The sequence below is a fragment of the Antechinus flavipes genome, chromosome 1 (assembly GCF_016432865.1).
Source record: "Antechinus flavipes isolate AdamAnt ecotype Samford, QLD, Australia chromosome 1, AdamAnt_v2, whole genome shotgun sequence".
In the NCBI taxonomy this organism is placed as follows: domain Eukaryota; kingdom Metazoa; phylum Chordata; class Mammalia; order Dasyuromorphia; family Dasyuridae; genus Antechinus; species Antechinus flavipes.
The window spans coordinates 265,084,902-265,100,972 of NC_067398.1; the positions used below are offsets into that span (position 1 = coordinate 265,084,902).

General features: G+C 34.6%; 1 protein-coding gene across 6 annotated transcripts in view; it reads right to left on the minus strand.

Moving 5' to 3' along the window:
• CCP110 (centriolar coiled-coil protein 110) overlaps nucleotides 1-15,794 on the minus strand; it is a 29,387-nt gene extending 13,593 nt beyond the window's left edge. The window contains exons 1-7 of one of the 6 annotated variants that reach the window (XM_052001717.1): nucleotides 15,493-15,794; nucleotides 14,445-14,493; nucleotides 14,199-14,286; nucleotides 10,707-10,862; nucleotides 8,033-8,161; nucleotides 1,746-3,402; nucleotides 190-320 (exon numbers count right to left, since the gene is read on the minus strand). In XM_052001717.1, coding sequence (XP_051857677.1) covers nucleotides 190-320; nucleotides 1,746-3,402; nucleotides 8,033-8,161; nucleotides 10,707-10,850 — 2,061 coding nt within the window. In that variant the 5' untranslated portion in view covers nucleotides 10,851-10,862; nucleotides 14,199-14,286; nucleotides 14,445-14,493; nucleotides 15,493-15,794. The remainder of the gene's footprint in view (nucleotides 1-189; nucleotides 321-1,745; nucleotides 3,403-8,032; nucleotides 8,162-10,706; nucleotides 10,863-14,198; nucleotides 14,287-14,444; nucleotides 14,494-15,492) is intronic. The other 5 variants (XM_052001710.1, XM_052001695.1, XM_052001727.1 and 2 more) reach the window with 5 other exon arrangements.
• Nucleotides 15,795-16,071: the final 277 nt, after the last annotated feature.

Sequence of the window (16,071 nt, forward strand, 5' to 3'; positions counted from 1 at the left end):
ATGCTTTTGACAATTCTCTTTTATTCTCAAATATCAAATCATTTCACACAGAACTATCTTTTCACAAAAATGTTACAAATGTACCAAAATAAACTAGCACTGTTAGAATTCATATTTTGTAAAACACCAAAAGTTATAATTGTTGTGCTCAATTTCACTTAACATTTCTACATAGTTATAATTCCTCACCTTTTGTAATTTCTCTTGCTCTTTCTCTTGCTCAGCTATAAGTATCGATAACTGCTGAGCATGCTGTTCTTCAAGTCTCTTTCTCATTTCTTCAAAAGCCAACATCTTATTTTTTAGCATCTCTTCTCCTTCTGCAAAAAAAAAAATAAAATAAATAAAATAAAAAATTCTCTTTTTGGAAAATTTATTGCGTTTTAAAAAATGACATTTTATGTTGTCAGTTTTGTTTGCATTATTGCACCAAGTATCAGATCTTCTCAAATGATACAAAAAATGTTCCAAATATTTGTAGTTTCCACTTTCTACCACTTTATCTTACCATTGCACTTCATGTTGATGCTACCTAATAAAGACCCATAATACTTTACTTGTGCTCATTTGATGTTTTCTATCAATATCAAAATTAAAACAAAACATATGCCATCACAACTCTGTCTTTCCTTAGTCCACTAGGAGACAAAGACTCCCTAAGTGTCTTTTACATAAAAGGCAGAACCACCTGCACTTATTCCCTCATCTCATCACTCTCTCTTCTGGGTTATATTTTTTTTCAATGTTATTTCAAAGGTGCAAAGAGTTGAGAGTTTGGAGTTCTAAGGAAGAACATTATGCGTTAAGTTTCAAGCATATGAAAAAAAGGTTTGATTATCTAAGTATGAAATTTGAAGATAAACCCACTAAATGAAAGGACAATGAGATGCTTCTAAATTTAAATGCAGGATATGTACATTGAAGCACTTCTCTTATGTTTAATTAAGCCCCCCAAAATCTTCCTCCCTTACTAGATATAGAAAAAGATTTTCATGATAGACATTTATTGAACTATTACAATGTTCTCTCACAATCTGTTCTGAATATGTCAGATGGCCTAATTTACTCTATTTCTACCAAACTTTTATTACTGACAATGATAAATGTCAAACATTAAAAACTTTGATAGAGTATAATTCAAAATATAAAACTGAATAAAATGAAGAGACATGAACATAAGAGTTTTCATAATATAAGACAGGATTAGGGGGAATAATAATTATAAACAGAAAACACTTCACAAGATATTTCTACATGTATTCTACACATTCCTATTTATAATTTCTCTAACAATTTGATGTCAAAATCTTTACTAACGGAGACAAAGCCTTGCAAATCTAGCAATGAAACTCATAGAAAAGAGAGAGCAATTACAGCCCAAACAGAAGATCATATACCAATGTGCCAGATTCAAATCAGAAAGAGGTGATCTATGTAAAAGTTTTTTATTTTGTCATTAGGAGTATTTCATCTCTGATACCATTACAATATTGACATGGCATGGCATTCAAATGGACATCTAAAGTTTCATACTCTAAATAAGAAAGTTCATATGAATAAAGAAAAACTAATTCAATTATAATATTGCTAATTATAGACTGTCTTGCCAGCATTTCAATCCTATACATCACAATGCACAAATTAAAACAATTGTTTCCTTCAAAACTTAAACCAAAGATATCTATGATAAAATTACTATTTGGTAGGTGGTTAGCACCAACATGAAAACTCTAGGATAGCCTTACCTCTGGAGCTAATTTCTAACATCTCATTCTTGTTAATGTAGACAGGTCCCTTGGGAAATCTTTTTTCCTGTATCCATCGTCTCTCCTGTTCAACTGTTCCAGTTGTTAGGATATAAGGGCTGTTTTCTTTTTGAAAAGCATCAACATCCAAATCAAGTCTCCGTTTCACCTTCTCAAAACTGTTTTCCACAAGTTGTTCATTTCCACAGGACCCATTTGGTGTATCCATCTGCTGTCTTTTATTCTGGCATTGCATCAGTAGTGGAGATGGATTTTGTACATCATAAGATTTATTCAATTCCACTTGTGAATTGCAGTTTTTTTCTAACACACTAGTTGACTTAATTACATTCATTATTCCACACTTTTGACTTACTATGCACTGACTAATTGCATATGGCTCATGCAATTTTGGAACTATGGTACAATTATTGTCTGTTTTGTATGGCTCTCTCCCATCAGAGGCTATTTGACCCTCCATTGTAGCAGTTACATGCATGACTTTGTTTTCTAATTGGTTGACTGAATGTTGACAAAGCTCATTAGATTTACCTAAGATTGATTCTTCACCTCCAGTTCCAGAAGCATTTTTGCTGTCAATATGAACTTTGCTAGAACAAACTTCAGTTAAATCAATAGGAAATTTTGGCACAGACTCAGGTATATTTATTTTTACATTGACATCTTGTATGATTAATTCCATGGCCCTTCCTTTTTCTTTGGGACTCAATTCATATGCATTTACTGGGTTATTTATAAGTATGTGACCTGTTGAGGAAGACTTAGGTCGTCTTCGATGCATTTTAGGACTCACACTTGGCTCTGGACTAGGTAACTTGGCATAGGAACCTGTAAAACTTTTGACCACACTGCTTTCAGGATCAAAGGTTGAAGTGACTTTAAAATCTTCATCTTCATCCGAATCCAAAAGAGTCGGAGTACCCACTCGCACAGGTATATCCCCTTTGGAGAAGCTTGCTAAAGCATTCATGCTGCTCATCTGAGTAGTAGCACTTTGGAGAAGAATGTTTGATTTATTAAGGCTCGGTTTATCAAGTGAAACTGAACTACTATTTTTGTTTATAAATCCTGCATTCTCTTTCTCAGAGTCATTCATCTTAATAGCATCACTCTCTTTGTCTGAGTGGCTCTCAGTGAAGCTCTTCTTTGAGTTATTTCTCATGCTGCGTCGAGTTTGTTCTCGTTCTATGTATTCTTTTGACTTCTTCATAAGATTCTGAAGGCTCATCATATAAGGATCTGAGGTGACTTCCTCAACCAAGGTGGGCTCCAATTCTCCTTCCCTTCTGGGGTTCTCATCTATGATCAGAGTATCCTGTGAGGTATCTGAAGATGTGTCTGGAGAAGTTTCATTTCCCAATTGGTTAGGATTAGGACTGTCCCTTTGTTTGATAGAAATGCATGCTCCTATATCTTTATCTGAATCTGTCCCATTCAGTTTTACTTGGGCAGTGGTATTAGAAGGCAAAATTTCAATAGTCTCTTCAACTTTTGTTGAGGCAGACTCTTCAGTAAGACTTGGCAAACTATCCTTTGGAAGTATAGTGGGAACATTCACGTCTCTGACTTCTGAATTGAGGTAAACTGCCTCAGGTTCCCATTGATCAAAATCATTTATATTTGGTGCTTTTCTGATCTGCAAAGAAAATTTTGGAAACTAATTAATCTACTTGCAGAATAATGCCATTCAAGTTTATAAACATTATCCAATTGAAATAGGCCAGCATGTATTTCTTAAGTATCTACATATGACAGGCATAGTACTAGACACTGGGGTCATAAATAAAAAGAACGAAACAATCTCTACTCCAAAGAAGCTTAAGTTATAATGAGAGAAATTTTAAAAGTGCATGTAAAAATATATATATACTGCTTAAACATAATGTGATTAAGTAGAAGAAAGTTTAAGAGGGAGAGCACCAATAACTGAGTGAATAACAAAAGGCTTTATGCAAAAGATAGAACTTAAGCAGTACCTCAAAGAAGAGAGGAACTCAAAGAAGTAGAGATAAGAAGGGAGTACATTTCAGACATGTAGGAAATGGAGTGTCATGGGAAAGGAAAAGAAATGCTAGTTTGGCTGGATGGCAGTATGTGGAAGGAAGAATGTGGAATGAAGACAGAAAGCTAAATAAGGGCTAAGTTGTGAAGGGTTTTTAAAGCTAAACAGTGGAGTTTATGTTTGATCCTAGAGGCAATAAGGAACCATTAAATATTTCATGAGTAGGAAAACCATGCTGTCATATCTGGGATTAAAAAAAATTACTTTGACAAATGTATGTAAAATGGACTGTAGTAGGGAAAGACTTGAGGCAGGAAACTTCTAAGGAGATTACAATAATTTACTAAGGTGGTAGTTAAGTGAACGGAGGGAAGAGGTAAGATGTGATAAATGTTGTCAAGGAAGAAATGACAAGATTTGACAAATGATTGCATGGGATAAAGGAGTGAGAAGTCGAGGATAATGCCAAGGATATAGATTTGGAAAACTCAAAGGATGGCTGGTGCCTTTTACAGAAAAAGAAAGTATGGAAGAAGGGAAGGTTTGGAGGGAAAGATAATGAGTCCAATTTTTAAAAAGGTTTGTTAAAATGACTGTTTAAAATAGCCAACAAGCATTTGTGATGTAGAACTAAAGCTCAGAGAAGATACTTGAGCTGTATGTACAGAGATGACAGTCAAATTCATGTGAGTTGATAAGGTTTTGTTTTGTTTTTTTGCTGATGCAACTAACATTAAATGACTTGCCCAGAGTCACACAGCTAGGAAGCATTATGTGTCTGAGGCCAGATTTGAACTTAGTTCCTCCTGACTTCAAAGCCAGCACTCTTATACCATCTAGCTGCCCCACTGATGAGATTTTTAAGGGAGAGAAAGTATGGGAGAGGAGTCTAGGATAGAATGTTGAGGAATACACCCAGTTGGGAAGAAAGACACAGAACACCCGAAGTATATGGATCTTAAACCTCTATAATAAGAGAATCTATCAAGCTAGATTGTGTAAAGAACAAATAAGAAGTCTTGTCTAAGTCTACTTACATTAAATAGGTATGTATGAGGAAAAAGATCAGTGTTATTAAAGGTAAATGTGCTACTTACTAATTTCAAGAGAATTGTTTCCATTTTGTGATGCCTATGTTATCACACTAATATTTCTACTCATGATCACTATCATATTGAGTTACCAAAGCGTAACATAACCTATTAGTTATATGAAAGTGAAACTCTGTAAATAACTCATATGCAAAGTAACTTCATGTTGAAAGTAGTTGAAAGCACAACAAATCTGACTACAACCATAAATTATGATTGAAACAATACAAAATTGAAGTAATATAATGCACAGAGATTGTTAGAACTAGTCAGGAAAACCTGAGTTTAAATCTTGACACACAAACTCACCTTAGGCGACCCTAAGGAAATCACTTAAACTGCCTATCTTGAGTTTTTTAATCTATAAAATGAGGGTAATAACAGACCGACCTGATCTTCCAGGGTTGTTATGGGGATCAAATGAGTCAATATTTTAAAAGCACTATATAAATGTTTGCTGTTGCTATTATCATTATTTAATGTTATCATATCATTATCAATTATATCAATTATCATTATCATATCATTAATTAATTAATCAGGCTTGATAGATACTTATTCAAAGTTTAATAACATCCTATTAACAATCGTTTAAGGACAAATTTACTGAAGGTGATAAGGCCTAGATTTAGGGAATCAATATGAGATTTGGGTTTCTGGTGGTCAGGGAGTTAAATGATAAGGTCTAGGGGTAGGTTCGAGGTTCAGGGAACCAAATAGAGAGGTTTGGCTCCTCTGCAACCCCTTGGAATTCAGCACAAGGGTAGGGAGTTTTGGGATCTCCTTTCTGGAGGTGCAGAGGTTCTCTGTAAAGGAATTTACAGACCCGAAAACCAAGATTGATAAAAGAAGCTTATTAAAGGGAAAATTAGAAATCCTGTCAGAGAGGCATAAAATCTGGTTAGGGAAATAGGTGAGGGTAAAGAGAGGGTAGCATTGGAAAAGAATATTCCAGTGGACAGAGGCTCCTTGGCATAGCAAGCATGGCATGGTTGGCAAGTTTGGAACCTCTGCAAAGAGAGGATTTTAGTTTGGCTCTTTTATATTCAGTGTTTTAGTGGGGGGCTGGGACAATGAATTCCCTGGTGGGGGTTGGGGCAGCCCAAGCAAGTGAGACCCAGTCGGAGCTGGGACAACCTGGATCTCCTATTGGAATTCAAAGGGATGCTTTTTGACCAGGATTTGTAATTGAATCAAAGGCTCCTGGCATCCTGGAAAGATAACTGGTTGGGGAGGATATGCCTCAGCTAGGAGGGGCTGGGAATCACAAATCAATAGGAAATACAGTTTCTTAAAGGGACCACAACCTGCTTCAAATGCAAACTATGCTAAACAAGAATTAGGAGCATTTAAAAACGAGTACTAAAGTTAAGATTCTTAAACTTTTTTGTGTCATACATCCATTTGGTATTCTAATGAATCTTATGACCCTTCTCAAAATAAGCTTTTAAATGCATAATATTTTAAAATGTTATTAAATACATAATATATAATATTAAAAAAATAAGTTCACAGATCCTCATGCTAAAGAAGGTGTTTGTTGACAAGGAGATATGTAGAGATTAAATGCAAATAAATAGTAAACTATAATAAAGATGAGTAAAATATAAATGCAAGAAAACTTTCACAGAGCATATTAAAATAACATCTTGAGTACTAAATATTTTCCTCCAGAAAAAGAAAATGCAGATAAATAATTGGAAAACAGTTAGAATTAAAATGTTTTCTGATACTAACAAGTCTGACTATAAAAAGGATGCTGCCATTCATGTCTCCTAACAGCAGAATGTCTAAAATAGGACAACACATACTCCCCTCTTACCTTACAAGTCCCCAGACATAATGGTTTCCAGGCAATAAGTAATAAACAGTACAACAATACCACCTTGTTTCTATACATAGAAAGAAAAATAACTATATCCATGTTTAGCACACAGAACTAGAAGGGATATAATATTGTTTAATTTCATACCACTCCTCCCACATTTTATTAATGAGGAAACTGACACCCAAAGAAGGGAAATGATTTTGTTCCAGCCAATAATTTTAATTCCAAATATATTATTAAAACTGACACAAAGTTCTGATTATAGTAGATAATTTTTCAATTATGCATTTTCTATAAAATATCTAGACATGCATAACTCACAAAAATAATCTGCAGTGCCAATATTTCAAAGATTCTTTTAAAAGAAATCATTCTCTAACTAATAATCCTATTTTTATCATGAATTTATTTTGGTAATCTTTTGAAAATAACAAACTCCATTTTCTTTTTACTTGTTTAAAATATTAACTATATAGCCTACATGACAATTGATATATATAGTTTTAGAATTTATGATATGCATTGACTAGATTGATTACTAGTATTATGAAATTTAGCTTAGATAAACATCAATGAGTTTAGCAGTTACCCAGTAAGGTCTTAAAACATGATAACAACATCAAACTAGAGTATGCAATTACACAGGACCAACCACTAACCCAGGGGATTAAGAAAACAACAAAATACGTAATCAACAGCATTATGACACTGAATATGCTGGCAGCTGCTGGGTTTATTTTTTTCAACGTGGGAGCCCATATTTCATTTTTAGTATTTGTTTACATGGTCTTTGAAAAGAAATTCAATTCCATTCGAATTTTAAATAAAAGTTTTAATGTTATGTCAAACGGAAAACAAAGCAAATAAAATGGTCCTCAACTACATCTAGATAATTCTACCTTTTATTTCATTTATGTTAATGAATTGTCCATGAAAATACTCAAGAGCATAATTTTACCTAAAATTAATTTTTGTAGATCATTTATCTTATCAGAAAATGAAATTGAGGTCAAGTAATAAATACAAAAGCAAACTTCAATAAATAAAATCAGATATTTGTAACTAACAACTGAGTGTTTTAAATAGTAACAAGACCCAAACAATAGCTATTATATTCATGTGTAGGCCCCTTGTCTGAACATCCACTGATCTAAGTACTAGTCATCAATCATTACTTAGAAACAACCACATTTTTTGTGTAGACATTAAAAAAAAAAAAAAACCCAAACTGTGACTTCTCAAACATAATGGTATAAACATAGTGGATCATTAACAGCCTAAGTATTATAAATAAATATCTTGGGAAATTAATTTCTTTTATCAAAATTAGTAAGGCCAAACACACCTGAACATTTTCCAGAATCTCCTGGACCCGATTCAGTAAGGCTTTCTTCCTACTAATCTGTTTTCGTGCTTCTATATCAAGTGCTTTTTGCTTCTCTTGCTGCATTTCTTTTCTTCTTTCAACACTGAGCTATGAAATACATAACAAATTATTTAGCAAATTATTTTTCTAATAGAAAAAACACTTTACAATCAATAAGAAACTTTAAAACTAGTCAATAACAAAATCAATGGCTAAGTGACTAAATAAATTTGTAAAAACTTTTTCACTATTATCAAACTCTCTTAAATGAATCAAAAATTAGTCATTTTCTCATCACTGAAATGGCAATAAGTTATTGTTCTCAGTTAAGTATCAGTTAAATCCATCAGTTTTTCTTCCCTCAATTTAATATTTTACTTATTTTTGTCTTAAAAATAAACAAGTAATCCTGGTTTAAAAAAAAAAAAAAGATAAAAAATCCTATTTGTCATCATTCCAAGAAAAAGTATATTTCTAGCTCTTTATCTTTGTAGACTTCAATAAAAAGATATAAGATCTGAAATAAAATTAAAAACTATAAATCTTTAAAACAACTACAAAGCTGAACTAAAACACTCAAGAAATTAGCAAAAATGACAACAGATGTTAAGTCAATGCTAGAAGAGAAATAGAAAGAAAGGCACATCTTTTATAGAATTGTAAATTAATCCAACTATTCTAGAAAGCAAGCGATTTGTAATTAAGTTAAAAACTAAAGTTCCTAAAATTCCCAAACTCTTTGGCCCACAAATCCCTTGCTCCAACCTCCTTTGTGCCAATCACTCTGTCAAATCCCAACCTTGGGTTACTCCAACCCACTTGCCACTATTGTTCTATTCCTGTGTTACTGAACTGAGATGGAGAGATTAACAAAACTGTATTGATGGTACACATCGAAAATTTATGTTACATGATTTCAAGTGGGAACCTCAATGTGGGAAGGCAATGCTTATATACTTTTTTAATTAATTGAAGCACAACTCTCTACCCATTCCCCACAAAGCCTACTCCAAAATTTTCATCCCTTTTCAAGAATCTCATTACATGCCTTGCCCTTGAGAATTCTGCTTCATTTGTTGTTCTTTAACCATTTTCAGCTATATCCCACTTTTTGTTACCCCTTTTGAGATTTCTTTGGAAAAGATACCAGAGTGGTTTGCTATTTCCTTTTACACTTTATTTTAAAGATGAGTAAACTGAGGCAAATTAGATAAAGTGACTAGTTCAGGGTTGCACATTGAGTGCCTGAGACCAAATCTGAACTCAGGTTTCCCTGACTATAAGCTCTGCAATCTATTTACTCTAAAATCTAACTGTTCCAATCTTGCCTCATGCTAATTTGAAAAAACTGAGGCCAATTTTTATCACTCAAATATCTTTCCTTCTTTACCAATCTCATATGAAGAGATTCTCTTCCTTGTAAAGGCAAATTCTTTTACTGTGTATATGATCACATTTCTTACCCTAAATTCCCAGATCTTTTATCCATTCCAAATTTCTCTAAGCTCCAACCAACTATCTTTTGGAAATGTCAAATTGTATGTTCTGTAGACATCACTAACTTGTACATCTAAAAATAGAACCCTCTCTATTACTGTTAAGGCTACCAGGCTTGTAAAATAAGTATTATCTTTAACTCCTCCCTCACACTCATTACATATATCCTTATCTGTTGTCAAGTCCTATTCATTTCAAGATCTCTTGTATATTTCCTTTTCTCTACACTCACATGACCACCACCTTGATCCAGGCCCTCAACTCACATCTGTACTATTACTTTGTACTACTGATGGTAGGTCTTTTTGCCAAGTCTCTCCACTCATCCATCCTTAATCTGGATTGCAAAAGTGATATCACTAAAGCACAAGACTGTGTCGTTCCCACTTAACAGAACCTACTAAATCCCTATTACCTCAGAATCAACTATCAGATTCTCTGGCTTTTAAAAGTCCTTCACAACCTAGCTCCTTCCTAACTTCATAGGGTTTTTATTCTTACCCCACTTCATGTACTCTCCAATCCAGCAGTACTGGCTTTTTTGTTATTCCTCCCACATGACCCTTGGTCCCCAGTCCCTGTGCCTTTTCCCAGTCAGCAGCACCTCTTGGCTTCCTTCAAGACTCAGCTCCATTGCCACCTTATTAAATAAAGAAAGCATTCTTGATCCCATTCAGCACCTAAAATTGGTAGCTTCCTTCTGGAAATATTATCTAGGTAGCCATGTATCATATATATTTTCTTATATGTTCTCTCCTCCATTAGAATTCAAGCTTCTTTGGCAGGGACCATATTTTTGCCTTTCTTCATATCTTCAGGATTAAGTTCAGTAGTTAGAACAAAATAAAAGCTTAAAAGTTTAGTAAGTGCTTTCTGATTGAATCCTGATGAAGCTAGCATGTGTCAGAGACAGAAAACGAACCCAGATTTTCCTGATTCCAAAGCCATGCATCTAAGTTCAATGTCAAATTGCTAGTACAGAATGAATTAATATGTTAAAAACTGTTTTCACTGTTCCTGGTTAGTATGAAAGGGTGGGACTAATAGGAACTAGTCAATTGACTTTCTTTATCTAAAATATTAATGTTACCAACAAACATTTATTTAAATGGAAAAAATATAACCTAGCTATCAATAGGAAATAAAGAAACTTTACCAATGGAGAAAGCAAAGCAACTCCATGAAAACGAATGAATGAAATGTTCTCAGGTTGACTAGATGGAAAAGTTTCTCGAGATAGTAGCTCTCCTTGTATTCTGACAAGGCTTTTCTCACAAAACTTCTCATATTCCTCCATCATCACACAATTAAGCTGCAAGAATAAAAATAATATTAATAGTTTCTAAAAGAAAAGCTAAACACATTTGAAAATGTAATATAAAGTATTTGGGAAATGGTTTAATGTATTATAAATATTTCTTAACTTAAAATGCTTGCTACTAAAATTGTTCAGACAATTAAATACATCATTTTGACACTTAATTCAGATAGATGAAGACACCAACATACTATACAGGTATGCTACACTTTATGTAACTGACAAGTTTATGGATATTTTTATGAAATTGAATTTTTAAAAAGTAAAGTAATTTTAAGTACAAAAGGAATTTATCATTAAATGGGCAAAAATCTCTCTCGATACCCTCATAATCAGACCTCTCAAATATGAAAAAAGATCTGTAAATTCATAAATTTTCATGATCCTTCTAATGATAAAAATTGTACCACATCAATGTACAAATCTCACTCCTTTGAGTTCGTCCAACATGATGGAAGCCTTTCCTCAATTTCTCCAGATGTTTTAAGACTCTCTATTACCCAGTTAATAAGTTTAGATTTAGTTTATAATACTAGTTTTTCATAAATAGGGCATAAGACAAAAGAAAAACTATATCTAACCATGCCAATAAAACTTCCCCTCCTAATAAAAAATAATAGGCAGAGAAGCTGATATCAATGAATTTAGAGAAAACCATGTTTCTTTAAGTATTGATTTACAAGTTACTATTTAACAAAGAAACTCCAGACCAGAGAAACTTTAAAATTCAATGGAATTTTATAACTGAAAGAAATATTGGAGATTATCTAGAAAGTCTCTCATTTTGCAAGTGAAGAAACTGAGGTCTAAAAAGAGGAAGTGATTTTTCCAGAGGACACACAGCTAATTATTTAAAGCTAAAGTGGTCAGCCAGAAATAAAAACAAAGAATTCCTGATATTAAAATAAAGTTAGCGGGAAAATATGATTTAGTTTTTCTCTTACCCAAATTTCTCCCTCATGTTTAGTTATAAGAGTTCTTCTGTCAGCCTAAATTTTAACGTGAGTTTGACTCTGAAAAATTTCCCAAGAGTACTTCAAATGGTATAAAAATTTGATGTCAGGGGCAGCTAGGTGGCATAGTAGATACAGCACCAGCCCTGAAGTCAGGAGGACCTAAGTCTGGCTTCAGACACTTAACACGTCCTAACTGTGTGACCCTGGAAGAGTCACTTAACCCCAATTGCCTCCGCCAAAAAAAAAAAAAAAAAAAAAAATGATGTCACTAATGCATTGTTGGTGGAGTTGTGAAATGATTCAACCATTCTGGAGAGCAATTTAGAACTATGCCAAAAGGGCTACAAAACTACATACCCTTTGATCCAGCAAAGTGTCTCTATTGAGTCTGTATCCCAAAGAGATCACAAAAGAGAGAAAATGACCCACATGTGCTACATGTTTGTAGCAGGCAAGGAATTGGAAATTGAATGGCTGAATAAGTTACGGTATATGAATGTAATGTAATATTATTGTTCTATAAGAAATGATGAACAAGTTGATTTCAGAAAAGCCTAGAAAGACTTAAATGAATTGATGCTAAGTAAAATGAGAAGAACCAAAAGAACATCATACACAGTAACAACAAGATTACATGATGATCAACTGTGAAGGACTTGCTCAACACTGAGATGATTCAAGACAATTCCAATAGACTTGTGATGGAAAGAATCATCCACATTCAGAGAGAGAACTACAGAGACTGAACGTGGATCAAAGCATAGTATTTTTACTTTTTGTTGTTGTTTGTTGCTTGTTTTTTTTTTTTCTAGTTGTTTTCCCCTTTTAATCTGATTTTTCTTGCACAGCGTGACAAAATTTGGAAATATGCTTAAAGAATTGCACATGTGTAACATATTGGATAGCTGTTGTTTTGGGGAGGGGAGAGGAGGAAAGAGGGAGAAAAATTTGGAACACAAGATTTTGCAAAGATGAATATTGAAAACCGTCTTTGCATGTATTTGGAAAAAGAAAATACTATAATAATAAAAAATATAAAATAATAAAAAATGGAGGAAAAAATTTTGTCATTTTTTCAAATGAGTTTTGCTGCATTGAAAAATATATATATACTTATATACACTAATTTCAAAGCTGGACACTTTGAAGTTTTCATTAAAATATCAGATAACAAGAGCTAATACATATATTATACATATATACCTCTCTATATATATATACATAGCTATAAAGCACTATATATTGCTGATATAAACAGGAGAATATAAAGTTTCATTCTTTGCATTTTTATCTCCTAGAACAATGGCTAGCACATAGTACATATTTAATAAATGTTGTCGAAGGGTTGATTTGAACTGAAGTTCTCCTGATTCTACTTCTCTCAATAGAAGAAAAGCAAGAAAATTTAAATAAATTTAAGTAAGTCTTGCTTTAGTGTGAATACTGAAAAAGTTTTAACTCAATCCACAAAAGCATCTACTTTTACGTATATTTTATTGTGCACTATATATTAAATAAAGTACCTCCCAAAACAATAAAGTTAAACTTAACATTCCATTTTGCCTCTGTCAACTAACTGCCAAGTTTTACAAGTTTGTCTCATGAGAACCTTGGAAACAAAATGCCCTAGAATATTCTAACAATACTATACATCAACATATCGTTTCAAATTCTATTTACAGAGGCCTTATCTGAAGAAAGCATCTATCAATAATTCCCATTTTAAAGCTATTAAAAAAAGAAAAAAAACAAACCTCAAGAACATTCCAGGAACAAAAAGAATTTAGAGAAAGATTTCATTAGCAATCCTCCTCTCATGGGCAAATTAGTACCTCTAAATCATAATGTCAACCATTTAAAAAATGAGTAATCTATGTTACATATGATTAGACAAGTGGATGCTGAATTACTCACATCACAATTCAGGGTTAATAAGTTTTAAAGGATACCTCTAGCCACAATGCTACCCCAACTCTAACTCTACTGAATTACACATCCCCTCTGTGCTCCTGATTTGGACATAAGTGGATAGTCAGTCTTTTTCTAGAAATTCTTTGCAATCCAATAAGTTTTAAACCCCATTCATTATTAATTCAGCACTCTGGAAATCTAATATTCCCTTTCTAGCAGATATTTCTGAAAGGTAAGAGACACAACTATGCAAGATCAAACAGTTACTATGGCAACCTAATAATAAAAAGCAATAAAATATATTCTATTCATTTAGTTTACCACTTCAGAGAGCTCATTTTTTATTCTTCTCTCTCTTGTTCCCCATATCCAATCAGTTGCCAAATATTATCAGTTCTACTAGCTCCACAATAGCCCTTCAATCTGTCCCCACTCAAAGGAATCAGCTCTCATCACCTCTTACCTGAACTACAATGACCTAATTGGTTTTCATGATTTCAGTCTCTCCCTCTTCCAATTCATCTTCCACATAAGCAGCAAAATTAATATTCCTAAAATATAAGTCCAATTATATCAATCTCATTCAAATCTTCAGTTGGCTCCCTATTGCGTCCAGAATCAAATATAAATTATTTAGCCTGGCATTTGAGAAGCTCTTCCCAATCTGTTTCCAGCTTAACCTTTCTAGATTCATTTGTATCCTACTCACCTTCAGGATTCTTACTGTGGGAAGCATAGTGTGGGGAGTCTGTACATATCTGATTAGGAAAAAAAAAAACAATAAAGACAAACAACAACAAAAACCAACACCCAATTCTTTGCAAAGCTGGTTAGTGCTTATCTATCTTCCACAGTAGTTGGAGGAGCAGTCAAATTAGCCTATTTACTATTTCTTTGATCTCAGCATTCCAATTCCAGTTTTCAAGTAGGGAAAACTTCCCAGTCCCTAATGCATCACCTCATTCCTACTTAAGGAAATGCTACCATTGTTTTGACTGTGGAACTAGGCTAATTTACCCATTTGCCACAGGGATCTCTCCCTCTTCAAATTAAAATACATTTACTCATCTATTTACATACCCAGTCGGAATTGGACTCGGAGAGGAAAAAACCACTTTTTCTTTTTTTTTTCCATTTTTCTCTTTAAATACCTAGCATCTGGCCTAAAGAACTTTGCAACACCGGGCACTCAGCAAACATAGCTGAATTGAAGATGTGAGTTTGCTACAAAGAGTTAACTGACAGTAGTCCTGGCTGTTCAGCAAGAGAATTATTCTTCAAAAAGCAAAGAATCAATCCCTCCCAAGCACGGTGGGAGACATACAAGCAGTTCCTAACACCAAAAATAAATGGGTGTAGGTTTTTGTTCTTTTTTCCCCCACTAATCAGGTGTGTTCAGGATCCCCACCCTAGGCTTCCCATAGGCTTTACAATCCTCCCCTGATCCCATCCCACCAACCCTCAAAGAACATTAAACTCAGGTCTGGTCGACGCCCGCAGTTCCATCAACCCTGAATCATCATCATCATCATCATCATCATCATCATCACCACCACCATCATCATTACCATCATCTTCACCATCATCCCACGACCTACTACAAATGCACCCCAGTTTCCCCCTCCCCCATCTAGTCAGGCAGCGCAGAGTAGGGTTCCCGGAGGCTTCCAGGATCAGAGACTAAAGCCCCTTTACCTCGGGCGCCGCCTCATCCTCGTCCCCAGCCGCGAGAAGCCCCTAGCTCCCCAAGTACCAACCTCCTTCTCTTCCGCAACCCTCAGCGTCCCTTCGGACTCTTTTCTCTCTTTCTTTCTTTCTCTTTCTTTCTCCACGACCTCAGGAGGAGACAAAGGGATTAGGCTAAATCTGCAGAGCACAGCCGCCCGCTCCGCCGCCGTCTCCTCCTCCTCCTCCCCGCCATATTACGGGTCTCAAGGCGGCAACGCCGGCACCTGGCAACCACAGCCGCCGCCGCCGCCACTGCTGCCGTAGCCGCTTGCACTCCACCTCCTAGGCAGTGCACTTCCGGTGCCGGACGGCGGGAGTAAGCCTACTGCCTCCTCTCTGAAGCTGCCCAATGATGAACTACAATTCCCGAAGAGCTACGCGTAGAACCTGTCTGGCCTCCAGGATAGGATTACAGCGTTGCATCCTGGGATATGTGGTCCTCACAAGGGGCAAGCCCCTCATCCCCCTAAAAAAGGAGTTTGGGGGAAGTGGGAAAGCTCTATTCTTAACAGAGTCATATGTTAAAACAAGTCAAAGCTGGAAGGAACTTTAATATTTGGCAGCGATTCATTTTTGGAGCTTTAAAAACATTGACATGGCCATGAAAG